This window comes from Oryzias melastigma, linkage group LG3 (genome assembly GCF_002922805.2).
Source record: "Oryzias melastigma strain HK-1 linkage group LG3, ASM292280v2, whole genome shotgun sequence".
In the NCBI taxonomy this organism is placed as follows: Eukaryota; Metazoa; Chordata; class Actinopteri; order Beloniformes; family Adrianichthyidae; genus Oryzias; species Oryzias melastigma.
This window is the reverse complement of record NC_050514.1, coordinates 6,678,861-6,706,257: the sequence shown is the minus strand read 5'-3', so window position 1 is coordinate 6,706,257 and position 27,397 is coordinate 6,678,861. Positions and strand designations below refer to the sequence as shown.

General features: G+C 40.6%; 1 protein-coding gene across 3 annotated transcripts in view; it reads left to right on the top strand.

Moving 5' to 3' along the window:
- The window catches only part of LOC112161124 (CD82 antigen), a 38,011-nt gene that overhangs the window by 7,273 nt on the left and 3,341 nt on the right, over nucleotides 1-27,397 (top strand). For all 3 annotated transcript variants that reach the window (XM_024296140.2, XM_024296141.2, XM_024296142.2), the window contains exons 2-8: nucleotides 2,008-2,080; nucleotides 11,328-11,400; nucleotides 21,194-21,318; nucleotides 22,738-22,812; nucleotides 23,450-23,548; nucleotides 23,683-23,856; nucleotides 26,758-26,841. In XM_024296140.2, the coding sequence (XP_024151908.1) occupies nucleotides 2,018-2,080; nucleotides 11,328-11,400; nucleotides 21,194-21,318; nucleotides 22,738-22,812; nucleotides 23,450-23,548; nucleotides 23,683-23,856; nucleotides 26,758-26,841 (693 nt within the window). In that variant the 5' untranslated portion in view covers nucleotides 2,008-2,017. The remainder of the gene's footprint in view (nucleotides 1-2,007; nucleotides 2,081-11,327; nucleotides 11,401-21,193; nucleotides 21,319-22,737; nucleotides 22,813-23,449; nucleotides 23,549-23,682; nucleotides 23,857-26,757; nucleotides 26,842-27,397) is intronic.

The following is a 27,397-nucleotide window of genomic DNA, read 5'->3' as shown; positions in this document are numbered from 1 at the left end:
GAGAGAGAACACAGCCCTGAGGAGAGCCTGTGGATGTGTAAAGGGTGTCAGACAAGCAGTTGTTCACCAACACTCTCTGTGACCTGTTGGTGAGGAAGTCCAGGATCCATCGAGTGAGCTGGTGGTCGATGCTGAAGCGTGACATTAGTTTCTCAGCGAGGAGATGTGGCTGCATTTTACCTCGTCTTGCGCATTTTCCTTGGAAATTATCATCTTTTTATTGTAGTGTTCATTATGTTTTTAAGAATAGCTGGATCATTAAAATTTTAATTTTTACACTGCAGATTTGACCCTTTGTTATTTAGATTCTTTTTATTTTGCAAAAGAAAAACACACCGACCCCCTCATAAAAAAAATAAAAAAAAAAAACCCAAAGGTACCTAAATTCTCAGTCACCAAAACCAGCAAGTTTTCTTCAGACCCATTCTTTGAAGTGTAACCAAACAGGGAAGTTGGAGGCTGACTCCGCCCACAGCTGAAGTGCAAAAATCCAGTCAGAGGGGTGGGGCTGAGAACAGGACTGTTATCGTTACTGGAACTGCAGATCATGACTTCAGACTTCTGAAATGACATGGGACTAAAATGGTTTGACCAATCATGAAATTCAAATGTAGTACCTCGATTCAACCTGTAGGGGGCAACACACAGGCGGTTTTCAGACCCTCCAGGAGCAGATTTTTATGATCTGCTTATGACTGGATAAGCAGATGAATAATCAGATCTCCACGTTCTCCACAAAATCTTCCTCTTTGTTTTAGAGGTTCTCATAGGTGTCTATAAGTTTGTTGTGGAGGAGATTCTATATGGAATTATGTTCCTACTTTGTATTATCAATTAGAGTGAAATGGTTCTTGATTTCCCGAGTCTCTCTGCCTTCCTCTCATGTTGTGCAGCAGCTGTGCACAGCACAATATGACAGACCGCTCTGTACCTGCACCCCACCCCGCTGCATGCACGCTCACGCTGACCACTCTCGTGCATCTTGAAGAGAAAAAAGTCATACACTCCCTGTAGTTACAAACAGACCTGTTGGTTAAAATAGTCTTCACATTTAAACTAATCAAAATGTACACAATACAACTGCAGTTCACACACACACTTCTGCATATAAACCCACACATGTAAAACCTTTCATTCTGTCACACATACTGTTAGTGCATATGTGAGCAGACACCTGTGCTCAGGTGAGTGTTCATGTTTTGCTGATGTGCATGATGGAATGTATCGTGTCATCCTTTAGACCTCAGAAGAAGCAGTCTTTCCAGGGAAGATTTCAAAATATTCTAAATGAAATTGGCTGAAGTCTTCCTGATGTTCATAAGTTGAACTATACTTCAGACGTATAATTATCTCTAAGGTAATGCTAGTAATGTCTACAAAAGTGCTAAAAATATATTTTTCCCAGGAGCTAGAGAAGCCGCTGCAAGTGCATTGTGTTGGCACAGTAACAGGTAAAGCAAAAGTAAAAAAAAAAAAAAATAGGAAAAAGAAACCAGGATCAGGACAGCACAATCCTGCCGACTACAAACGAACTACAAATGTTTTCTTCTTCTGTGAATAATGTGCTCAGTGACTGTCAGCTTTGATGGTTTTATGGTTGGTAATCTGATGAGGAAAGTGAACGTCCTTGTCTGGAGGACCCAGATTTTGATGGTCCAGGGGTCTGCAACCTTCGACACTTAAACAGCCATTGGAGTGGATTTTTTACTGACTCTGGAGCTGCAGGTGTCAGATCCCGGTTATGGTCTCAGAGGACGTGTGGGAGACAGATACTCGCCTTCAGACCCATTGACTTATGTTGAACTGCTTTTGAGGATGTAATCCCCAAGATTTGAGTCCCTGCCCCCTGATCTGATGAATGCCCGTCTTAACTGCAGGGGTCTGTGGGTCCTGCAGTCATCTGCCACCTGGTGCCTCAGAACACTCACCCCCCCCAAAAGATATCTGTCCCCGTAAGATGTTTTCTGTGACTTGCACTGTTTCTGACTGCCGGCTTCCTGTTTACAGATCCGTCATCATGGGGAAGGGGTGCATGAAGGCTAGCAAATACTTCCTGTTCATTTTCAACCTCATCTTCTTTGTAAGTATTTCTTTTTTTTAATGCAAAGAAGTGGAATCTACTCGATGATTGACTTTTGTGACCTTCACCATGCTGACTTCATCTAAATGGACATAAAGAAAGGCTTTTTTGGATTACCATTTTGTTCAATGTGACTATCTTAAATAACAGTTCTCACAAATATGATGTTTTTACTGTAAATCAGACCAGATAACGAAGGGGCTTTATTGAAACAGAAATCTGTATGTCAGTCATTAGGACTTCATATTTGTGTAGTAATCATTCATATTCTCTAAAAAATGGCCAATAAATCATAATTCCCTCCAGCAACTAATGAGCACAACTAGCGGCTGGGTGGCTCAGTGGGCTAGGTGAAGGGCTGACGCGCAGAAGCCCTGGGTTTGATTCCCAGGGTTGTCCACTGATCCCCACCCAGATTGGGTCCTTAGTCAAGACCCTTGACGCTGCTGCCTAACTGGGTCCCTGTGCCCCTCAAGTGCAGGGTTGTGTCAGGAAGGGCATCCGGTCTAAAAACTCTGACAAATCACTGATGCCAAACAGTGGGTGCTGTTACGCTGTGGGGACCCCAAAAGGGATAAGCCGAAAGTGAACTACTACTAATGAGCACAACTGTAACTTTACCAAAGAAGAAACAACTGCACTATTGGAGACAATTTGTGCAAATTACTAAACTTTTTTTATACATCAGTAGTCCTGGACAGCACATGGTTCCTCCAAAAGTATACAAAAGTTAGATTTGGCAAACCATAACCCAGGAAGTTAATGCCACTGCAGGCCAGCTGATCACATCAGCTTAAGGAGGAAGAATCTCAAACAATAAGCAACAAAGATCCTGTTAGAGCCAGAAACGAGCCTGTCCTTAAGTTCACAAACTCTCCATGGAATTCGGCTTGCCAGCCTCATCCCTGTTGATCCTGATGCAGAAAAACCAGCCACCAGTCATGACTAAGCCATAGACCGTTTAATAAGAACTGGACATAACAAGTGTTGAGGTCCTCCATAGGAAATGCAATACTCTCAGCCCTCGCAAAATCAGGCCAGAGCCTTCACTGTCACTTCCTAATACGTCTACCGCTATTGCAACCCGTCGACAGCGATTAGTCCGAGTCGGTCTCCTTAAGACCCTCTCAAAGTGTTTTAAGGAGACCATTAGAGTACTTCCTCTAAAAACGGAGTCACGTTTTTAGAGGAAGTACTGTCAATCAATCATGAGTGAGCTTGTTGCTGCTTGTTCAAAGGCCACACCCCTCCCACTGAAAGTGGCTCTGAGGAATCTGTCAATCAAACATTGGAGGCGGAGCCAACGGGAGCCACATGCTTTTACTGAGGCATCTGATTGGTCAGTTTATAACTTGAATAGAAAATACATATTAAGGAAGCATCAGAGCAAGAATGGTTATTCTGACAAATAAAATGACTGAGAAACAACTGTCTATTTCTGGCATCCCAAACCATCAGGGGTCCACCTCCTTGTTTCACACTAAGAACAGTGTTATTTTCATCAGAGGACTTGTTGACTCCTCTCCAAATGTAGCGTTAATGTTTGTGGCCAAAAAGTTCAGTCTTGGTCTCATCACTCCAAATGACTTTGGTCCAGAAGTTTGGAGGTTTGTCTCTGTTCTGTTCGGTGTATCGTTAGTGAACTATTTTATGGCATTTGTGCATAAAAGTCTTTCCTCTGTCGACTCGACCATGCAGCCCATTTTTCTTCAGGTACCTCCTTAATGTTCATCTAGAAATGTCCACACCACAGTTTTTCAGAGTCCTGGATCACAGATGAAGGTATCTGTGGGGTTTTCTTTGCACCCCTAAGGATTTTTCTGGCAGAAATTTGTTGCTGGTCCACCAGATTGTGGTTTGGTTTCAACAGAACTCCTCACTTTCCACTTCTTGATCAAAGTTTCAACATTGCTGATTAAGTTCCATAGATATCTTCTCATATCCCTTTCCTGTTTTGTACAGTTAAGTTACCTTTTCCCGTAGATCTTTTGACAGCTCTTTAGCTTTCTTTATGACTCAGTATCCAGAAATGTAAGTGCAGCACTGGGTGAAGGATGAAGGGTCTGTTGGAGTACAGAAACTCTAAGTTCTGCACACACATTGATTACAGTCGATTACGAATCACAGGTGGGGATGGTCACCTTTTGTGGCTGTGGGTTGTTACTTAGGTTGCAGTCTCTTTTGATTTGATTCACGAATCAAGCTCAACAATTCACAGATCAAACCACGATTCTTCCTTTTTACTATACGTTTGTAAAGTTGCTATATCTTTTTACTGGATGTATTAAATAAAATGATTTCTATTAAATCGCCATCATTGAAGTCCCCCTACAACATTTATTTTTATTTTCTTTAAATGTTCCCAGTGTGGTTTTAATTACGACTGTGAAGTTTGTAACAAAAATTCCACATCCTAAATGTCTTAAAAATACATTTTTTCCTGTTGATCTGAAGCCTTCTTTTTAAAAAAAAAAATCCCTCTGTGTGGGCGTGGCTTATGGTGTTGAGCAGTGTAACCCCGCCCCTTATCCACCTGAGACATGCTACCGAGAGACAGACTTTTCATTTTATGAGTATTTTAAATTTCTAGTTTTTTTGCTGAAGTACCCATTTTCAATTGAGCAGTACTACAAAATACTACATCACATCAGGCTGAAACGTTGTGGGTAAGAGTACAAGAAAGGATACTCTAAGTGAGAAGTGAAATGGTTCAGTGGAAACTAGGAGGTATGCTTACTCTCACTTTGAAAAGAAGCCTTTCTTGCTGCTACCGTAATGATTGTATTAAAGTCGCACGTCGTATTTGAGAGAGGGCTCACTTGACAGCAGTTTAACGAGAGCGTGCTGGCTTGACACCAGTGCTGCTGCTGCAGCAGCACTGGTGGCAAGCCTGCCGCAGCAGCTCACCGCGAGCTGCTGTAAGGAGTGCTGCTCCTGCTGCAGCTCAAAAATACGATTTTTCATTCATCTTTACACAGCGATTTTTGAACAGGCACGCGCGAGGACAGCAGCTCCGTTCAGACCGGGGTCCTTCGACCGGCAAAAGCTCAGAGCGGTGTGCTAATGTTTACGTAGTTGGGATGTATAGTTATCTGGAATGTGCGTGAACAATGGATCTGTCTAAAATGAGAAAAGTGGACTGAAAATCATGTCTTTGGAGATGATGGACCGAAGCTTTCGCTTTTATTTACCAGCAGTGAGTTCTACAGGCCGGTTTGTATTATAAACATGGAGTCAGCTGGTTTTGTTAAGAACGCTGATATCAAGCGGCGCTACGAGACAAAACACAAAACTTCTGACACAAATTACCCGACAGAATGAGTGACGTGGTCACGGAAAATATACGAACTGAAAGTACAGTGCGAGCTTTAAACACACAGACGGTAACAGCACAAGAACGAGCTCACGAGTGCTCACTACGAGTGGAATGGATGTTGGGCAAGCACTAAAAAAAATCACTCAGAAATGATTAAAGAGAGTATGGAGGCAATGACAGAAACAATATTAGAAATTAAAAGAGGGACAGCAGCTTCAAGAAAAGGTTCGACAGATTCCCTTCTCATCAACAAGAACCGAGCTGCTTTCCAGAGATGTGCAGGGGTATGGACACTGATGTGATGGATATTATATGAAACCCAAATAAAACAAATATTATATATGAAAAAAATATTGATGTTTGGCAAAATAAATAAAATAAATGTCAAAATGTTTTCCATTCTAAAATGAATTTCATTTCAGCTTCAAATGTTCAGTTTTTTTAAGGTTTCAAAACTACAAATTTCAATTCCATTTTTTTAGATTCAACTCTATTTGTTTGTTTTCAAATACGAACATTTCTGTTTCAAAACTTTTTGCCCTTTTGTGGTGGGGCTAACACGAAGGACCAAACCAAATGGATGAGAGTGGTAACTTCAGTCCTGGTGCATTCACTGACTCTGCTAGAACAGAGTTTTGGACACCCGGTTTGTACGGGATAAAACTCTGATCTTTACATCCGTCTTGGGATAACTTCAGAATATGATAGAACAGACAATACAGATATTTTCTGATCGTATTTGGAAGACACTGGGACTGAAGTTATCACTCTCATCAAGTTTTGATTGGCCCTTTGTGTTAGCAACAACAAGGCCAAAAGTTTGGAAACTAAAATTTTTATATTCAAAAAAGCAAAAAAAAAGAGTTTAAACTGGAAAAAATAAGTTTGGCAATTTAAATTCTGAGTTTGAAACCTAAAAAAGGAGAACATTTTCAGTTGATAATAATTATGTTTATTTTAGAACAGTAAAAAAAAAAAATTCAGAAATTTTAAATTTTTTGGCCAAACACCAATATTTTTTCAATTTCTTTTATTTGGGTTTCAAATAATATTGGCCCCAATTTAGCTCCATACAGTTCCAGCTCAAAACCACCATTCAAAGTGCCATCTACGTCTCCTTAAGTCTGTTTTATAGTTTACATTTATGTTTATAATGTTTTTTGCACTTATGACAGTTATTTCTACTTTTAAGGTTGCAAAACAGAAAATTAACATTTGAGGGATTAATTATGAATGCTTTTTGAGGTACATTCATGTTACCTGTTGCACTTTAAGTGACAGACAGCAGAATGTTAAAGTTTGTGAAAGAGCACACATATTGCACTATAAGGAAGCAAGTTTATGTGCATCTTTTTTTTACTTTACAATGCATGTACATGTATGTATTTTTGTACAAAAAGGAATGAGAGAAATACTTGTTGAGACAATAAGCTAAAAGAGTTCTTTGCAAATGTAACTACACGTTGTAATTAAATAAAAGAACAGAAAATTGAAATATTGACTGAATGTTTTTGCATGTTCGGACCCCGGTCTACCAAGCTGACAGAGTTACTGGACCTCTCGCCAAATTAGTTGGAGACCCCTGCTCTAGACCTAAACCTTAAATAACTTCCAATATTTTACTCTCCGTAAAGTAAATTTCATCAAAATTACACAAATTAGAAATAAGCGCAAGATAACATCGGGCCATTAATAACAATAAATAAAATGATCTGGAGGGCTGGATAGAATTGCCCAGAGGGCCGGATCCAGCCACAGGCCTCGACTTTGTTCTAAAGCATTGCATATCTGTGCTAAGAGGTTTGAAAAGCTGTGTTTCTCCGTTGATTCACATGATTATGTAATCATGTCACTCCTGTGCAGAGCTGTGTATCAGCAAGGCTGCTTTTCTTCGCTTCAGAATCCGCTGGAAATATGTTCACTTCTGTTGAAGAGTTACTGGAATCAAAAGAATGGAGCTAAAGCTGCAGTGTTAAAGCAAAAACATTTTTTTCAGAACCTATTTCAGTAAGAGGAAGTTCATTCTCATTTTTTCAACGATAAAAAAACCCTTGTTGAAAATGGGAAGCTTCACACACACTTTATCTTGAAGATTTGTTTACTTCCGGTGACATTAGTGCTGCTTATTTTTAGCTCATGAATTTAAATTCCAACATAGTTCTGCATTTCAAAGAAAAAGAAAACAGTTTGTCTTAATTGTATATATACTACACTCTACTATATTTATAAAGGTTGTGGATCTTGGACGGCGCAAAAATTTACACTCAAATTTTCTGGAGCAGATTGTGAGTATTCAAGTCCTTGGATACTCGTTACAGCTCCATTACCTCGATACTCGTTACAGCTCCATTACCTCGATACTCGTTACAGCTCCATTACCTCGATACTCGTTACAGCTCCATTACCCCTCTCTGCTGAACCCTCCTTTTATTTAGTTCAGGGCGTAAAGACTGAGCTGCAGACCGGTTTTACTATCACTCTATCCTCCAGTACATGAGGGATGATGACGGTTTCTTCAAGTTTCTGCCTTATCTCAGCTTCTCATAACCGTTATCTCGGCTCCTGTTTGTTGATATGTGAGCTGTACACGAGTCAAGCAGTTAAGAGAAGAAGATTAAAGATAGAGAAGTTAAAATCACTCTGAGCAAATGTGTGATAAATGTTTATGTAGGTCCATCATTTAACTACTGCTAAACAAGACTAAAAGGTTAGAAACATTTGCATTAAGTCACACCAGTTAAAAACATATTTGAAGGAAGACTTTTCAAATGACCCACCTGGACCTGACAGAACTGGAGCAGCATGACAGGGTGAACAACCACAATTCCTTCAGCAGTACAATGACGAGGAACTTTATGCCAGATTCTGATTCAGTCGTGATGATGTCATCTTCTCCAAAGGCAACAAAGAGGAGTCGTGCTTTGTGTGGAGGAGCAGGTGCTCACTGTATGCAGTTGATTCCATGATAGTTTACAGTAACTACGTTCACTGTGGGGCATGTAGTGCATTCTGTGACATCAACCTTTGCAAATCTACCTTTGTTAAATTTTCTGAAAAGGAACAAGACATTTCTGAAATGAAAATAAAGTTCTTCTACATAGAATGCCAAACACTTTGGGCTGTATGCACGACCTACTTCTGCATTCAGTATAAGACCACTCGGCCATTTCTGGTCGGGGCAGTGGACTATTGTTTATGTGGAAATGGTGGAGTATTTGGAGTTTACTGGATGTCTTTTGAAGTTACCAAGAGTCACTACAAATGTGTTAGGTGCATGGTTCGTCTTTCGTCTACTCCAAAATAAAAATACAAAAAGGATTTCATTTCGAATGTACTTGCTAAGGCAAATGTTATTCACTCGTATTTATGTACGACCAGCTCAAAGGCTGATGGAAATTCATGTTGGTGACACGTTCTAGATACAGCCAAGATGCAGATTGCTACATTGTTTCGTGTATTTTAATTGCATCCATAGCTAAATGTTGTTACTGGTCGCAGTATTCAACGTAGTCCCGTTAGCTGTCACGCAGCTGCAGCTACAGCCGTAATCACGAACCATTTGGAGCATTAACCCGGACCGTAATCATAACCTCAGCTTTTCCTTTGGGTCCGTGCAGCCAAGAAAAACTGTTCAGAATTGACTGCAGAATTTAGAAAATTACATGTGAATACTGTTGTCACTTTTCATTTGGGCTAACGCTAGCTAGCATGAAAGACACGTCTGATTATCACTGTCTTTATCTTTATGACTTGGTAGTTGTGTTTCATTAATTCCACAGCAGATTTTCTACATTTGTGCAAACTTAATTTTTTCAGTGTCAGGTAGAATCATTGACTGTAAAAATAATGGACTGAGCGAGCAATGAGGTCCCCCATTGGAAATGCATTACCTCCACTCCTGGCGAAAGTAGGCCGCCGCTTTCACCGTCACTTCCTGAAACGGATACCGCCATTTGCAACCAATCTTCAGCGATTGGTCTGAGTCATAGCTGAGTCATGAATCTACAGGAAGTACTGTTGCCAATCAGGAGTGAGTTTATTGCAACCGTCTGCCTCTTTCCACGCCTCGACCACGAGACCGCAGGATATAAACAGCTTCTACTTTAATAACGGCGGAGAATTATACAAGTCATTGTTGAAGTCTTTGAGGGAGAACCATTCCAACATTTGATTCTGTCAGCGGTCCTTTGGGATTTACTTACATTTATTCCTTTTTGTCGAGATAAAAGGAGCATTTGGGTGACGCCGCTGCACTTTTGTCACATTACAGTCTGATCAGATGCACGTGAGAAGTTAAAAGGTCTTCACGGACGCATTGATGAAGTCTGCTCCCATTGGCTACCCGTCATCTGTCAATCAAACCCCCCAGACGTTCGTCGTCAGACCCACAAACGCTTATTGAGCCATCTGATTGGTCAATTTATTACTCTAATAACTTGTGATAAGAGAAAAAAATCTTTAAAAAAAATTAGGATTAGAAAAAAGAAGTTAATCAGAAAGCAGCAGAGGAAGAATGATTATTCTGACATATAAAATGACTGAGAAATAACTGTCTGTTTCTCAATGTAAGTCAATGGGACTTTGGCCTTTTTGGAACCCAGTGGTACTTCCTATATGGAACACGGAAGGAGGGGGGCTTGCTCTGTCCAGTTATTCTTATACAGTCTATGGGTAGAATCAGTCTGAGATGTGATGACGGGATTCGTATTTAGACCCCAATGAACACAGGGACAGAAGTGGTAAGTAAAGTGTTTATTTGGCTAAGGCAGGACGAAGAATTCTGGGGTGTCAGCCTTTGGTCAGCAGGGAGCGTACAGGCTCTTAGGGAGGAGAGAAGTTAGGAATGCAGGCAGGAGGAGGCACGTGGAAACAGAGAGGAACAGGTTAGGCTCTAACTTGGTGGTGACAAGTCGTGAACGCTGATCAACAGTCGGTGCCTCAGTGGAGGTGGAGGGGTGCACGGCAGAGGCTGATGTTAAGAGTGGTGTTCAAGGATCTCTTTTAGGCTGTCCAGGTAGAATGAGGAATTGGCAGGTGGCAAAGGTGCTGGGGCAAGACTCATGGATAGGAGGATTCCATGCAGGGGATTTCTCAGGCAGATTCACAGGTCAGTCAATATTCAAGGTTCTCATGAACATGGCCGTTGTCGCTCCAAGGAAGAGTTGAGACGAACTGACACAGTCTGCAGGGCAGCAGCTCCTAATAAAGGGAGGTAAGCAGGTGTTGCTGATTAGCTTCCCACAGACTGCGTGGATGAGGGAGGAGCACAGCCATGACACGTGATTTTCTTAAACGTCTCAACAAGGGTGTAGAATTCCGTTAGCGCATGCTGCTAACACCCCATGAAGAACGTATAGAAACCTCATCATCAGCTGAGAGTACGATCAGTAGTCCAAAAGTCACTTCAAAGTTTGTTTACACATAAAAGCTTCTGTTGAACAGGTTTTACATGTTCTAACATAACTACGTTTTTTTAGTTCTGGGTGTTTGGTGTTTCAGGAAGACAAACTTTTGTCTTTGTGGATGTCATTGTGTTTACACATCACGACAAACTATCATACAATGTAAGAAATAATCAAAATTAGACAATACCTGGGATAGTACACAACATTTGCTAAGTCGATGTATAGTTAGCCATAACTGGAAGTAAACAAGCGGCCTTATTTGAAACTGTAAATACGTCTCACAGCTCCGTGTATAGAGTCCATTGGTGTGAATGAATGCATACATGTATATTCAGGCCCATCATGGAAGAAAGTATTGTCAAAAGAGAGGGCTATTAATGTGCAGCTTATTGGAGATGCAGACATCCTCATAACTTGTCAGATGATCAGTTTCTGTCTATGATTATCACATTTAAAGGACCAAACGACCATCATTTTGATTGCATGTTTCTAATATTGAGGTTGTCTGTCCTGTCACGATTTGCAGCTGTTGGGAGGCGTTATCATGGGCTTTGGACTTTGGCTGCTCCTGGACAAGCAAAGCTTCATCGTCGTCATCAGTAAGTGTGTCTCCTTCCATGTTTCATTTTCAGCCCGTGTGGGTTCAAATGCTTCTTTGGCAGCTCATCTTTTCTGATGCTTTCATTTTTTGTTTGAATTGATGTTATCAGCTCAGTAATTGTTCCTTCTTCTAAGTTTTGAATGTGGGCACATCTAAACCTCAAACATGAATCTGCATTCACACCAAACAAGATTTGCACATCGGGGCGCTGAGTTTCAAAGTTAGGTCAATGTAGAGACATGATCAAAGGCTCTACGGGTGGGGGGGGGATATGACGATATAAAACCGTCTCACGATCTCCAAAGCTGATGATCTGTCATTTTTGAGAGATCGTTTTATCACGATCTACTACGAAAAGCTGCAAGAGTGAGAAGGCAAAAGCTTGGTGAGAGCTGTGACTTTAAATCCGAGCTGCTCCTCCTCCTCCTCGGTGTTTTTTCTTGTAATCAATGACATATATTACTGGATGGGAAGTCACGTGACATACGGCGTGACAGACGTGTGCCATCATTATGGATCGAGTTTTCTTGAGTAATGAATGACGGAGGTCCGAAAAAGTAACAAAAGGAGACGCAGTGTTTTACAATCGACTTCAAAAACCTTGACAACAAAATAATCCGATGGAGAGGAATCATCACAGGACAGGAATCGCATTTTAATAGAGAGAAATCAGGCTGGGAACCGTGAAGAGTGTGCTAAAGTGGGTGCTAGCAACTCGTGAGAGACATGCTTGTTTGGTTCTTGATGTATGTTCTTAGTAATGTTTCATGTTTTAAAATATAGTGGATGTTAATTGCACATATTTACGTTCAACCTGCAGAAAAACTGATGTAAATTCATGTTGGAAACATGTAAAATGTGCGGTCAAGATGCACGTTGCTGCATTGGCACTTTTTTTTTTGTCTTTGTAAGATGTGTAAGTGAGTTTGCACATAATTTTCTTAATCCGTGGCGTCACTGTTGATCTTTTTTCTTGGTCGTACTGACCGGAGAAAGCCCAGCTAGAATCTACAGCGCTAACGCTAACGCTAGCTTTCTGCTCAGTGACACAAACACAGCAGAGAGCAGATGTTAGTGAAGGAGCTGTGGATGTAAACTTTAACCTGCCTCAACATTTACTGCTATTATCTCTGTGTTTGGAATCTTAACAGTTTGGCAGATGTATTTGATGTTATCATCAAAGTTTAAAAAGGTTTTTTGTAGGGCTGTCAGATTTGTCGCGTTAAAAACGCATTAATCTGACGTGTGCTTGACGCCGACAATTTTTTTGACACATTAATCGCGGACTTTCTCATACGTGCCTTTCCACACCGCGCGCGCGGGCGTCCCGCCCTCTAACTCACCGGCTGCTCTCACTAGATCACCGGCGGGTCTCCAACCTCCGAGCTGCTAGCTAAAACTGGCCGGCGCTAGGACCTGGACAGCTCCTGCACCCTAACCCGTCTCCGGTTCACGTCCAGTACCACGTCTGGTGGTACCGGCTCGTGTCCGGCACCGCTTCCCGAGAGCTGCGGACCCCCGACGTTCCGAACAGCAAGCGCACCGGGGGACGTTTTAAATGTTCTGGAGGTTTAAGCGTGATCCAGCCCCAGCATAGCGGTCTGTCTGCCGGCATATTCATGGCGTGAGCTCCGCTGGACACGTCGCTGCATCGAGCTGCAGCCAGAGAACACGGCGGCAGTAACAGACTGTCAAACTATCCACAGAGTATCCCGCTTTTCTCAGTCTTTAAGGTTTTAAAAAACAAAAGTTCATTGGAAATGATAAATCTCTATTTCATTTATTACTGTAGTTCAGCAGAGGAGGAAAAGATTTGGTCCTGACAAAAAATGAACATGAAAATGGAAATGTTATTTTTGATGTTTTTTATTTTATTTTACTGAACGTTGATTGAAGTTTAGAATTTAAAATGCCCTTCACTTGCACTTGGGCTTTTGTTAGGCATTTTATGTTACAGCCTTTTATTGTTAAGAAAGTTTATCTCAATACAATGTTACAAAATAAAGTATTTCTGATGAAAAATTATCAATTTTGCCATTCATGTTTTCATAATTAATGAAGAACTCTTAAATTGTTAAATTGTTAAACTGTTAAATTCCACATTTTTTTCCTTAAAAAAAGGCCACATATTAATTTGCGATTAATCGTGAGTTAACTCAGGACAATGCGAATAATCGCGATTAAAAAAAATTAATCACCTGACAGCTCTAGTTTTTTGTATCAGTTAAAGATGCTAGCTGGAGCCTTTTTCTCAAAGTACAATGAAATCATCTATTTGAAGGTAAATTTTGAAACAATTTATTTAGCATGTATGTAATCCAAACATAATAAAAGTTTTAGTTTCATTTGAAAATGTGGTAAAGGGTATTTTTATTAATAATATTATTATTATTTATCTCTTTGACATGTTTTTAATAGAGAAAGGACTTTACTAAACTTTATCAGTCATTCATGCTATAAACTTCATCAATCTCCCTCATTTCTGGTCTTGGGTGACAATCATTTACAAGCTCTGTTTTATGGATTTTAGCACAAAGGAAAAATTAAAACTCACTGATATTTAGAAGCTGTTCATTTGACAGCAAGGCATTATCTGTAGCAGTAGAACGCGCAATTCTTGCACTATTTACAGATGAATCTTAATAGATAGTAAATATTTAATTTGAATAAATATAACTATTTGTTCAAAATGTGTTTATTTCTTTCAACTAAAATCACTATAATTCAATTTTTGTCGATTTGAATTTATTTTAAAGAAATCGTGATTAAAATCAAAATCGTGAAATAAAATTGAAAAAATCGTGATTTTCTTTTTTTGCCATATCGCCCAGCCCTACCTACGGTTGGGATTTGAGGACCGGGACTGCGCTTCGGCCTGTCGGCCGCGCAACCTGAGCGCCAGGTATGGCGTGTGACTATTGCAGCAGCACAATTTGAATGTCACGGTACAATGATGGCAGCATGGTGCATCTAGATTGCGAGGTCGACTTGTCACATCAACCAATTAGGGACTCAACTTTGGGCATGTTATGTGTTCCGTGAGTCTCGTGCACATCTAGGAGAAAAACATGTTTCTCTGATTTTTTTTTTTTTTTTTACTTGTTTTATTAACATTTAGTAGAAATCAGTAGTCATACCATCATACCATACAAAAATTACAAAATTAGATACAAACTTAAAATGATTTTCTTCAGGTACCTGTAAATACAGTAAAATCATAAATGTAGATTCCATCTAACATTTGGATTGTTCACAATGCCACATTTCTACCTATAATTTTGTCCATTTACATTCAAAGGTGGCTTCCCACTGTGGCTCAAGAAAAAAAAACCTACACAAAAAATGGAAACGCATGGAAAATCAATGTCTATTTTTACAGGGTCACTGCATTCCTTTGAAATATATGTTAGAACTGGGAGCAATTTATCCCTAAATATATCCCTTTTCATTTGAAGTCTTGCTGTGACTTCTTCCTTATTGTATACACATCTTTCAGTTTGTTCTTCCTTTGGGTAATTGTGGGTGGCTGTGTCTTACACCAGGAGGCTGTGACCATTTACACAGCGTCTAGGTCGGGACTGCGGCCCGTCAGTTAGTGACCGCTGCTGTGAAGTCACTGCAGGCCCCTCCCATCACAGTATAGAGAGCATGCCACAGTTTTGAGAAAACCAGACAGCGCTGTGGAAAGAGTGACAGAAGAACAACATGCAGAGAGAAGAACAATTTTAAGAGTCTAATCTAGCTGTTCATTGACCTCCTCACTGCTTTCATCATTAACAACAACCCAGTGTCAGACAAACTGCAAAACCTCGGGTGATGTGTCTGAAACGAGCTGCAAACCTTCCCGTTTGGAGCTTTCAGACTAAGTTGTTGGTTTTCTGCTTACAGCCAGGTCTGCAGTGCAAGATGCCTTTGGTTCTTGTAAAGTTTAAGAAATCTCCATATATCAGTCTGCAGGACAGGAACCGGCATTGACTGTTTACTGCAGCTGTTTATCTTCTCTGGAATTAGTATCTTGAATTAGTGAATTAGTATCTGAAGAAAGCAGTAGACATCAAAGAAGGTCTGCAGCAATTTCATGCACTCCATTCACACACCGCCAGTGTCTGGAGACTGCAGCACATGTGCATGGTCATGCTGTTGAGAAGGTATAGCAACCTTGCTGGTTGCAACTAGAGATGGTTCCCATCCCACATCCCGCCTGAAGTCATTCCCGACTTTGAGCTGTAAGGGACTGGCCAAATGTTAAAAAGCACCAGAACATTCTATCCAAGCACCAGGAGCTATGATGACAGGTCAGAGCAGAGAGCTGGAGTCCCTTTACCCACTGAAATCTGCTTTTATTGCATTGAATTAGCTTTCTGTTTGTAACGGCTGCGTCATGGACCGGTGGCTGCTCGTCATGAATCCTGCGGCTATGCAGTCAAACTCTGCACCAGCTGGAGGGTGAGACAGGACGAGGAGAAGGAGACAGAGATGTGTTGATGCAGAGCTTCACTGAGGACGCTTGTCCACTCAGCAGGTGTCCTCCCCAAGACAGTGGGCCCTTTCTGCTCCGTGTAGCATCAGAATGAATCACATTGACCCATCTTCGCCCAGTGCATCAGTGCACACTCAGAGAGCACGCTGCATTACCAGCGAGTGCAAGCCAGGCAGCTTCATCGTGTCCGAATGCAGTCATGTGATGCAACCCACACATCCAGTGAACAGTTTAGATTTGTCTCTGCACATAAATGACATCTATTGATGTTCAATGGAACATTCATGAACAGGATTAGTGTTCTGTCATGAGCACGCACAGAGATGCTTACAGAGGCTTTTAGGGTGAATCGATGCATCATGAAGATGAAATCAGCCGGCTGCAGAGTGTACAGATCTCTGAGTGCTGAGTCAGAACCAGGGCAGAGACGGACCTCATTTCAGCTCTTTCAACGTCAGGCTCACGTCAACCATCACACCCATCAGTCAACTCCATGTACATAGAATGTATGTGCAAATACAGTAAAGCTAGGACTGTAACATAAGTCCATTTAATATAATATTGAAATAAATTAATCAATGAAAACTCAACATTAAACGTTACCAAATCATAACTTGGAAATACCACTAAGTAAGATAAGTAAATTGCTAGAATATGTGTAACTTTAACTACTGCATAATAGTTAAGAATCCTGTTTCTTAGCCTGTTTTTTAACATTTAAAAATCTCCACTCTCTTCTCACTCACCTCTTAAAACCCTCCTGTTCTCTTCTGGGTCCAGATGACCCCACCCTTACATTGATGTGTGATCCCTCCCATGACAGAGGTGGACATGAGTTTATATCTGCTACAGACACCAGTGAGGATAAAAAAAATCCTTGAATAAAACTGTTCAGTGCGCTGTCTTGTGGGTCCAGATGACCCCACTTCAATGTAAACATACCTCGGATAGAACAAGAGTTACAAGCACATTACATTTCCAACATTCTTACATGCACGATGTCTGCAAACTTTAATGTTTTAATTTTTTTTCTTTGTGATGATCTCATTTTTTGAAAGTAGTAAATGGTTATTTCTGTCAAATGATTTGCTTAAATCAATAAAAACACGTTCTCTGTTATCAATATTTTCTGTGACATCCATCACTGCTAAGGATGTTGACCGATTATCCCAAACGCCATACTGCTGTTCATTTAAAGTGGTATGTTTTTCAACACAATTGTTGAGTTGTTTAAGAAACAGCTTTATAATAGGTAGGTAGCAATGATACGGTCTGTTATTGCTCATCACCTTTTTGTCACTTGAGCAAGTTTCATTGTGTCTGGAAATGTCCCTGTTGCAAAAAAACATGTTTCAGTTGGATGTGAGAGGGTTGACTCTACGTCAATTACATTTTTACCAGTGACATGTCAATACCATGACAGTCTGTTGATCTTTATCCTGACATTTTCTAACTACACAGACTCCTCGGAGAAACATTGAGTAGTAAATGTCATTGTTATTCCCACCATGAGCTCTTGGATTTTTTTCATTTAAACTTGTCCCAGCATTCACAAAAAATGATTCCACTTGTTCACAACTTCATGAATATCCATAATTTCTAACAATATGCAATGGTAAATATGTATATTTTTCACTTCCTTCATCGCATTCCAAGTTTCTCTGATAGATTTGTGCTTTTCCAGCAACAATCTGTGATAATTCTGCTTTTGCTTTTTGCTCTCTCCAAATTGTTGTTGTTTGGGCATTTTTTTTTACTTCTTGAATGTGTCCACTATATCTTTGGTTTAATGTTTTAAAAGGTCATCACATAGACTTTTTCTTTTTGTTGGCTTTTTTCTAACCTTTTAGCCATCCATGGAAATGTTTTGTGTTTCCAATAACTGTTTTTTACTCACTTGACGACGATAATTATATAAGAGTCTAAATGTCTCCAAAGAAGCAGCATAAGAATCCTTGATGTCTTCAGCATTAACCTCTTTCCAGTCATGATTTATGAGCTGAGCTGTGAGAGCCTCAGTTGCTTCTGGTGTTCTTATCCTTACTGTTTTTACCATACCCATTTTATCTGACTTTAAGTTGTTTATTGAACACACTACCCTTTAAAAACTTTAAAAACGCAACTTTTTAACATAAATATGAAAATAAAACCAGACAGGAATATTATTCCAGAATAAAACAGAATTTCAATATTTTACTCTCCATAAAAATAAATGTTGTCAAAATTATACAAGTTAGAAATGAACTAAACATTAGAAAAAAACACACTTACATTTCTTTAATTTTATATGAAAAATTACTCTTCTAAATATCTAAATAAAGATTTTTTTATCACCATTAAATATGTCCTGTCAAAGTCATACAAATGTGAACATGCTTCTGAACAAAACAAACACGGCTAGGAAATAAAAACATTAGTGATTTTTAGCTAAAACCAACTAAATCGTTGTTTTCTTTGCTCTGTGTTACAATGGTAACAGACGGGATCTGAAGTCCCGCGGCGCCATTTGAGCGACAGGACCAGCGTGGCGGTCAGACAGCAGTGAGATTTGAGCGGTGCAAATTGGGCGGCGCAGCCAGAGTTCAAATATGTAAATTTTGGCAGGTCAATCAGGATCTCAGCTTTGGGCATGTGACGTTTTCAGTAACTCAATAAGCGTGTAGAATACTAATCTAATGCGAGCGTTTTTGTCCTGAACTTCCATCTATTTTTTCATCCTGCCGGCCGCAGGGTTGCAGAGCTCATCCTGGATACTGTTGGGCAAAGGTGAAATCCATTCTAGATGGCCAGCCTTTCGCTCCTGCGGCGGCTGCAGCCAGCTCCCAGTGGAGCTAGCTTGATACGCCGGCAGACAGAGAGCCACTGAGGGGGGTGGAGGCAGCAGACTCAGGCCTCCTGAGCTTTGTGATATTTTTCTTATTTTCATCGAGACAACAATAAAAATAGGTCCTCTAATATTATTGTTTTTATTTTTGCCCTCTCTGGTTAATGCGAGACAATGAACCTTCGAACTCAGTCACAGAGACACAGAAACACCTTGGAAACGGCTGTCATAGAAAACACAGAGTGAGAGTGAACCAGCTCCTGGATTCTCAGACTGATCTCATGACATGTAGATGTGTTACTGATATTTTTGTATAACTCTTCACAATAAATAAACCTGATTTCTCAGCAGGGTTAGCAGTAAAACAAACAGGGTGATAGCTCACAAGGAACAGGGTTGGTGACCTTTTGTTTTTATTTATTCAGTGAAGCCAAGACATGCGAAAATCAAGAAACAATTGCATTTTGCTTTACTAGTATTGACATGGAAGTTTTTTGAAGTTTTGTTTTTCTTTATTTCACAACATGTTTACAGAATACAAAGTATGGAAGCATTTGTGACTCAAAAATAAAGCTAAAAGTCAATACTGGAAATGCTATTTCATTTTCAAAATGTGCCTGCATTACTTGTCTCTAAAATGAAATTAAAAACAATTATCAAAACTGCTTTTTCATTTCCTTCTTTAACTCTGCTCATTCTGTAACTTAATTAAAATGATAAAGAAAATGGCATTTGATATTTTATACGTTTTCAAATTTGATATTTTTGATTGAATTTTGGTACAAAATTACTAAAGAACCTTTTGAAAATGAAATATTAAATCTCAAATGCCATTGTTTAAATCATAATTTTTGTTCTTACATCTTGTATTTTGAAAACGGCTTCTCTTTAATTTTGTTAGTAAATAGTCTGATATCCAAACATTGTATTGATTTCCAAGATTGTTCCACTGTTGAATCCCATTTTGACTGTAAATGGATGATGTTAAGAGATCATTCTAATTTATTCTGAAGAGTTCTACGAAAGTATCAGTAAGCATGTTTCCACATTCATGAGGTCTTTCAGTCTTGTTCTCATGATGATCTTTTCCTTCTGCATTGCAGTTGCTGTGTCTGAATGATGGGAGCTTTCAGCGACACTTCCATCTTTCTGATAACTATGTCTCTAAGCAAATCAAAAAAAATCTCTTAAAGTAGGATATTCTGCATCTTATAGTGGGAAAACTCACCTAAGGGTATTGATTGTTAGTGTGAAATTAATGTATATGAGCATATTGATATTTCAAAAAAGAAAATCAAAGATAATTGCTCCTGAGTATACTGTAAGGCGCACCCCTGGCCAAACTATAAAAAAACAAACATGTGTAGCACGTTTGATTAAGCACAGGTGTAAAAATGTTGTGGGCTAAACAGGTTCTCTCAGGGAGGAAGTGTGGGGGTGTAGGATCACAAAAGCTGGGTTGATTGGATGAATTATATTTACAGTGAAAGAACAATACATGACAAAGACAATATATACAGTGTAAATCAGTCCAAAATGAGTCCATTAGTTTCCTTTAATTTAACCCACTTTGGGTGTTGAGGAATAGTTTGTTTGGTTTTTTTAGTAGATGGAAGCAAGCTCCAATGCTTGATGGAATGGACTGTTGGAATGTTTATGTAGATTTGTTTGTCCTACCACATTGGGGACTGTGGTTCACTTGGTCCAGGTGGGCTGGGTTGGCTCGCCATCAAGAGATGAGGAGAATTTTTCCCCGGTGTAAAAACCTGGCCTGTATGAACAGGACCAACATTCATTCACAACATTGAATATGCATATTTCATTTCTCTGAATAACCTTAAACAAGTTAATCAAAACATCATAACATAATTAGCAATAATCAACTTTAACAATAATCACCATTAATTATTACCATTAATTATCAACATTAATTATCTACATGCGCATGCTTTGACAATTCATTTTGTTCATTTTTGATTTAGAGTACTCATGATCACATTTATCACATTGTTAAATCACATTTAACAATATTAAAAGTTTTTTTCATTTTTTTCTTTACAGCCGCTTCTTTTATTTTGACATGATCTTAAACCAAGATGCACGGCGATCAGCTGGCACCAGCACCAGCTGATCGCCGCACAAAAGAAAAACAACGGCATCACTCACCAGTCAAAGGGTGAAAATTATCTTAACAGCTCAATTTGTGCGAGGCGTTCTGCAGCAAGGGTGTAGCTGTCAAGTCTAGTGTCTCTCAAACATCTCTCCGCCACGTATTTGTATTGACAGGAAGCCGTCAGTGAAATCGCGCTATGAAATCACGTTCTGAAATCTCGCGATATTTCCCGTGAGTGTGTGTCAGTCTAAAGGGACAACTAAAAGGGGCATATGGAACGTGTGGGTTATATATGACTTTTACTCTTGGACTCCTGCAGCAGAACTTTCTGTTTAGCATCAGGCTGTGACTCGACTCGGTTGTCTCTCTTTCAGATAACTCCACAGAAGACGTGAAGGTGGTGTGGTATATCCTCATCAGTGTCGGAGCCTTCTCCATGCTTCTTGGCTTTTTTGGCTGCCTTGGGGCTATTTTCGAGATCCGGTGCGTGCTAGGATTGGTGAGTACCCCCATCACCCATCTGCGTAAAGACAGTTATAGCTGAGGGGTTTGCTGTGCAATCAGTGGATCTCTTCTCTGTGTGAAACTAAACTGTTGTTCACAAATGTTCTCTTCTGACCTTCTGGCTTCCACTCCTCTTACCATAGCTGCACTATGACTCCTCCGTGTTATTCCCCTGTAGTTTCTACAACTCTGTTCATCTCTTTTCAATGGAACTTATCCATTCTTTAGATCTCCTCTCACTCTTCAAGATCTTATTCAACAGTCAAGCCTGCCATCTCTCCTAAGTTTGATACCTCCAAAGGTATCCTGTCAGAACCAGCTGCTGTCCACTCTTCTTTCTCACTTCATCTATACTGATCTTTGCTTCTTCCTGCTCCACAGCATCTTCCTCTTCTACTCTGTGCTCTCTAACTCGTTCCCCATTTACCAGCTCTTCCAGGTTCTCCTTCCATTTTTCCATCACACTTGTAGAACCTGTTAACATGCTCTATACTACCAAAAGTATTTCCTCATCTGCCTTGACTCACATATGAACTGAAGCTTCGTCCCATTCCTAATTCATAGAGTTCACTTTGATGCTGGTCCACCTTTAGCAGCTATTCCAGCTTCAACTCTTCTGGGAACCACAAGGTTGAGGAGTGTTTCTAGGAATTCTGACCATTCTTCCGAAAGCACATTGGTCAGGTCACTGATGTTGGTGGTTCTCAGTCTCTGCTCTAATTCATCCTAAGGTGTTCTATGGGGTTCAGGTCAGGACTCTGTGCAGGTCAGTCCAGTTAAGACTCTGTCCTCCATGTCTATATGGACCTTGATTTGTGATCTGGTCACAGTTAAACTGTTCTTACAAGGTTGGGATCATGGAATTGTCCATAATGTTTTGGTATCCTGAAACATTCAAAGTTCTTTTCATTGGAACTAAGGGGCCAAGCCCAACTCCTGAAAAACATCTCTATGTTTTCTTAGGATGGAGCCCAAAGAAAGGAGGTAAATAGAGAACAAAAATTGTCCTAAAATAGAGCCCTGTGGAACCCCAAACAACAGTAGAGCAGTTGAAAAATAAATTCCAGACATGCTCTCACTCATAGTTCTGTTGGACGAGAGCCAGTCAACTACAGTACTGCAAAACCCCAACCAAACCGTTTAGTCTGGACAGAAGAACAACGGAAAGAACATTTCTTTGCTTTTACTTTATACTTTTTAAAAATGTAAATCATAATCCATGTTTTTTATCATACCTTCCTTGTTGTGCCTGAATGCTTTAGTGAAGAACATGTTTTTCTGCTCATTGTTATCCCTGATCTCTGTCACAGTCTTGTTCCGTCTGCTCTATGGATGGTGTTAATCATCCCGGTTGAACTCTTGTAGAACCACATGTGGGCCTCTTACTCTTCCACCTGTATATTTTCTTCCTCAGTATTTTACCTGCCTCCTGGTGATCCTTGTTGCTCAGATTACAGCCGGCGCTCTCATGTACCTGCAGAAGGAAAAGGTGACTTTCTTTTTGACTCATTGTAGTACAACACCATGGAGGAGCAACAAAGCAGGCACATTTTGTCTCTTTGTTGCCTTCTGTTGTGGAAAAAACTCTTCTTGTTGGTCTTTCTACTGTAAATGTTAAAGCACTTTGTCATTCAAACTGAACTCATTTCAAATGATCATACAAATAACAAAAAATCATATTTTTTGTCAGAACTCCTTTGAAAATGTGACACTATGTTTAAAAGTAAAGGAAAATATGCTAAAAGCATTACAGAAAGTAGTCTTTTTCAAATCAATGTTATAACTGAATGAATACCTGTCAAACATAAAATAGCTCAGCAGAAAGAAGACTGAATCAACAAAGACATCTTTTCAGGAACTGTAAATCAAACCAAATCTTTTCCTCTGCAGAAAGTTCTTTTAAAATAAAAAAAACATCAAAAATGAGTTTGTTTTCTTATTACATACATACAGAGACAATCAAAAGAGGCTCTTAATACTTCTATGTCCCCTTAAAGACATCCTAATTCAACCTGAAAACCACCAAAAATCCTGTTTTGTCAGAAAGCAGCTAGCAGACCTCTGCTTCAGACAGCTGGACTCATCTGCTTGAGGCTGTGATCTTTGACCCAGGATCTATCTTTCAGGTGAATGAGCACATGTCCAAGATTGTCAACAAGGAACTGGGCAGATATGTGGGAAACGGCTCCAGCACCGAGCAGGCCTGGGACTTCATCCAGAAGAAGGTGAGCCAGAATCGGCTTCCTCCTCTGTCACTGCTGTGTCAGGAAAGCACAGATCCGTCAGAAAGACGAGGCTCCACTCGTGTGAATTTGAAGCTTCTCTCTTCTTATTGTTGCTTTGCTCTGTGGGTCTGCAGATGGAGTGCTGTGGCTGGATGGGCCATGAGGACTGGAAAGATAATGCGATCATCCTCAACAACTCCCAGTTGCTGTTTCCCTGCTCCTGCCAAAACCTCACCCTGACCTCTGACAACAGCTCTGACAATGGCTTCTGCGAAGCCCAGACCCCCGACTGGCCCGTCTACAATGTGGTAAGAACTCCAAGTGCTGAAAGAACCAGAGGAAGACATATGTACGACATAAATACCAGCAGCTGTTGGTGTTCCAGAGTCTGTCAGACAGAAACTGGGCGGGTTAACAACAGGAGAAGGGCTTATGATTGGCTAAGGCAGGTGTAACCAACTTCACAGTTAAGAGATGGATTACAGTATATTATTTAAGTGTATCAAGACAAAACTATGGGCCAGCATCAGAAGGAGAAGGTTTTCACAGGTAGAACGATTAGTAGACCAGTGCCAGAGGATCTCAGGGTCCGCGAGGGTTCATATCTTACTAAAAGATCAGACAAATAAGAGGGCCCAAGACCATTAAGACATTTAAAAAAAAAGTATCTTAAAATCAATCCTGAAGCTTATGGGGAGCCAATGCAGGGATTTTAAAATCGGAATGATGTGGGCCCGCCTCCTGGTCTTTGTGAGAACTCTTGCAGCAGAATTCTGTCAAAGCTGAAGGTTCTTGATGCTACTTTTTTGGAAGAGCAGTTAGAAGTGTGTTACACTAATCAATTCTACTGATAATAGCATGGATCAGCGTCTCCATGTTAGCAAGAGAGAGAATTGGGTAGACTCTAGCCAAGTCTCTAAGATGATAAAAACCAGATTTGATCGCTTGTTGAATGTGTGGGATAAAAGTTAGCTTAGAGTCAAATGTAACGCCCAGGTTTCTGACTGTTTCTGAACAACTGAATGAAAGTTCTCTAAGTTTCAAATTAATGAATGGATGAAAAGCTTTATTAATCCAGAAGGAAATTTAAAAGCAGCCAGCTGCTTGCAATCTCCACACAGACATAAAACAAATCAACATAAATAAAACCCTAAAAACACTTAAGATCTATCTGTTAAAAATTAAAAGTATTAATTTAAATATGATGAATCAATCAAATATTAATTCTCAAAGCATATTAAAGTAACAACCATAAAAACATTCAAAATTTCAAATTGACTAAAGTTTGTTGTTCAGTCAGGGGCTTGTACTGTCTCATTGCACGTGGGACGAAAGACCTTTTCAGTCTGTCTGTGGAAAAGCGTTGTGACAGCAGTCTGCTGAACATGCTCCTCCTCCTGGTGAAGGCCTCATGCAGGCGGTGTGAGGGATTGGTCACAATGGCCCTGAACTTGAACAAAGTCTTTTGCTCCGCCACGTCCTCCACCGGGGCCAGCTGCAAACCAACCACAGAGCTCGCCTTACGGATGAGCTTGTTCAGCCAGGAGATGTTCTTCTTACTGGTGCTGCACCAGCACACAGCAGCATAAAGGAGGGCACTCGCCACACAGACTGATAAAACGTCCAGCAGTTCTGAGCAGATGTTCAAAGAGCGTAGACGGCGGAGAAAGTACAGCCTGGACTGGGTCTTCTTGTAGAGCTGGTCTGTGTTGGAGGTCTAGTCCAGCTTGTTATCCAACACGACCCCCAGGTACTTGTATGACTGTACCATCTCGACGCAGTCTCCCTCAATGCATATGGGCTGAGGTGTTGGAGCTTTTCTTCTGAAGTCCAGAACCATTTCTTTGGTTTTCTGGACGTTCAGCTGCAGCTGGTTGTTCCTGCTCCAGGCCACAAAGTCCTCCACCAGCTCCCTGTACTCCCCGTCCTCTCCACCTTTAATGCACGCCACCATGGCTGTATCGTCTCAAAACTTCTGAATATGACAGGTGGAAGTATCATGGCGGAAGTCAGACGTATACAGCGCAAACGGAGCAGGAGACAGTGCAGTTCCCTGCGGTGCCCCGACACTGCAGCTGAGTGCGCTGGATGTGGATCTCCCCATGCGGACATATTGCAGCCTGTTTGTTAGGTAGTCCAGAATCCAGGACACCAAATACGGCTGCACAGCCATGTTGGTGAGCTTCTCCTGCAGCAGGTGAGGTTGTATGGTATTAAAGGCGCAGGAGAAGTCGATAAAAAGAATCCTCACAGCACATCCTCCGTCGTCCAGGTATGAGAGGGTGCGATGTAACATATAGAGGACAGCGTCCTCTACCCCCACTCTCTCCCTGTATGCGAACTGCAGTGGGTCTTGGTCATCTTGCACCTGTGGCTTCAGCTGCTGCAGCACCAACCTTCCAAAGGTCTTCATAACATGTGAGGTCAGTGCTACAGGCCGGTAGTCGTCATTGCCTTTGGGGTTCTTCACCTTAGGAAGAGGGATTATGCTGGACTTCTTCCAAAGGGGTGGAACATGTCCAAAGTGCAGGCTCAAATTGAGGAGATGTTGGAGAGGACCTCCACGCTCACTAGCACATGTCTTCAGCTGTCTTGGATACACCTTATCTGGACCTGCTGCTTTCCTGTTGCAAAGTCTCTGCAGTTCCCTTCTCACCTGATGCTCTGTGATGTGATGGGGAGAAGCGGAGAACGCAGATGAATGGCATGGATCACATGTAGAGGAGGGGGTAGGAGAGATGTTGTCATCAAGGAGTGGTGAAGAAGAAGGAACAGTCTGAGAAACTGGCAGAGGGGCGGGGTCAGGCGGTGGGGAGGGACCAGTGGTGGGTTTGATACAGATCGGGCTGATGTTGGAAATAGCAGGGGTGACAGGTGTTACATTAAACCTATTAAAATAGGTATTCAGGTCATCGGCTTTTCCTGCACTTTCTCCAGCTGCACCAGTCTGCTTCTTACACCCTGTGGTTGTCTTCATCCCCTCCCACACTGCTTTGATGTTGTTTTCTTTCAGTTGTCAGTGTCATCAGCATAGCTGTGAAAGCTGATGCCGTGTCTCCTGATGACATTCCCCTGAGGAAGCATGTAGATGTTAAAAAGTTTAAGATAGTCCCCTCCCAAAAGCAGAAGAAAAACAAAAGAGGAAGTGCTTTTCTGCTCAAATCACATTTCGTCTTTCTCCTTTTTTTCTCCTGTTTGTGTTTCATTAGGGATGTTCTGCCACAGTGGAGAACTGGCTCATCACCAACATTGGGGTTGTCCTGGGGATCTGCCTGAGCGTGGCTTTGATTGAGGTATTGAGACATCCTAGAGCAGGGGTCACCAACCTGGTGCCTGTGGGCCCAACAAGGCGCCCCCAGGTCTCCTCTAAATGTAGCACAACTTATTTGTGAGCTGCGTCTAAAATTCAATTTTATTCTGTTGATATTTTTTTTATTACACTTGCATTTGCATAGATTTAAAAATTAAAACTTCTTAAAAATATGTTGATGATGCATAAACTTTAGATAAGGTTAGGTGACCTCTGACCTACTCCAGTTCAAAGATCATTGATTTTGTTAAAAATGTTGCAGATTTGGTCATTAGTTTAAAATGTGACAAGATTTGTTTAAAAATGCGTAAGTAGATTTTTGTTTAACATTAAATAATTGATAAACATGAAACAACATAGTGAAAACGGGACTTTTTCTCATGAAATATAGTGATGTAAGAGGAAGTGTAACAATTGCTGAATATTGATATTTTTTCCCCTACCTTGTTGTCATTGTTAATAATGATGGTGAGTGTATTCACATAGAGGAGTATCATTATTAATAATGTATAAATCATAGACTGTATATAAGAACTGGA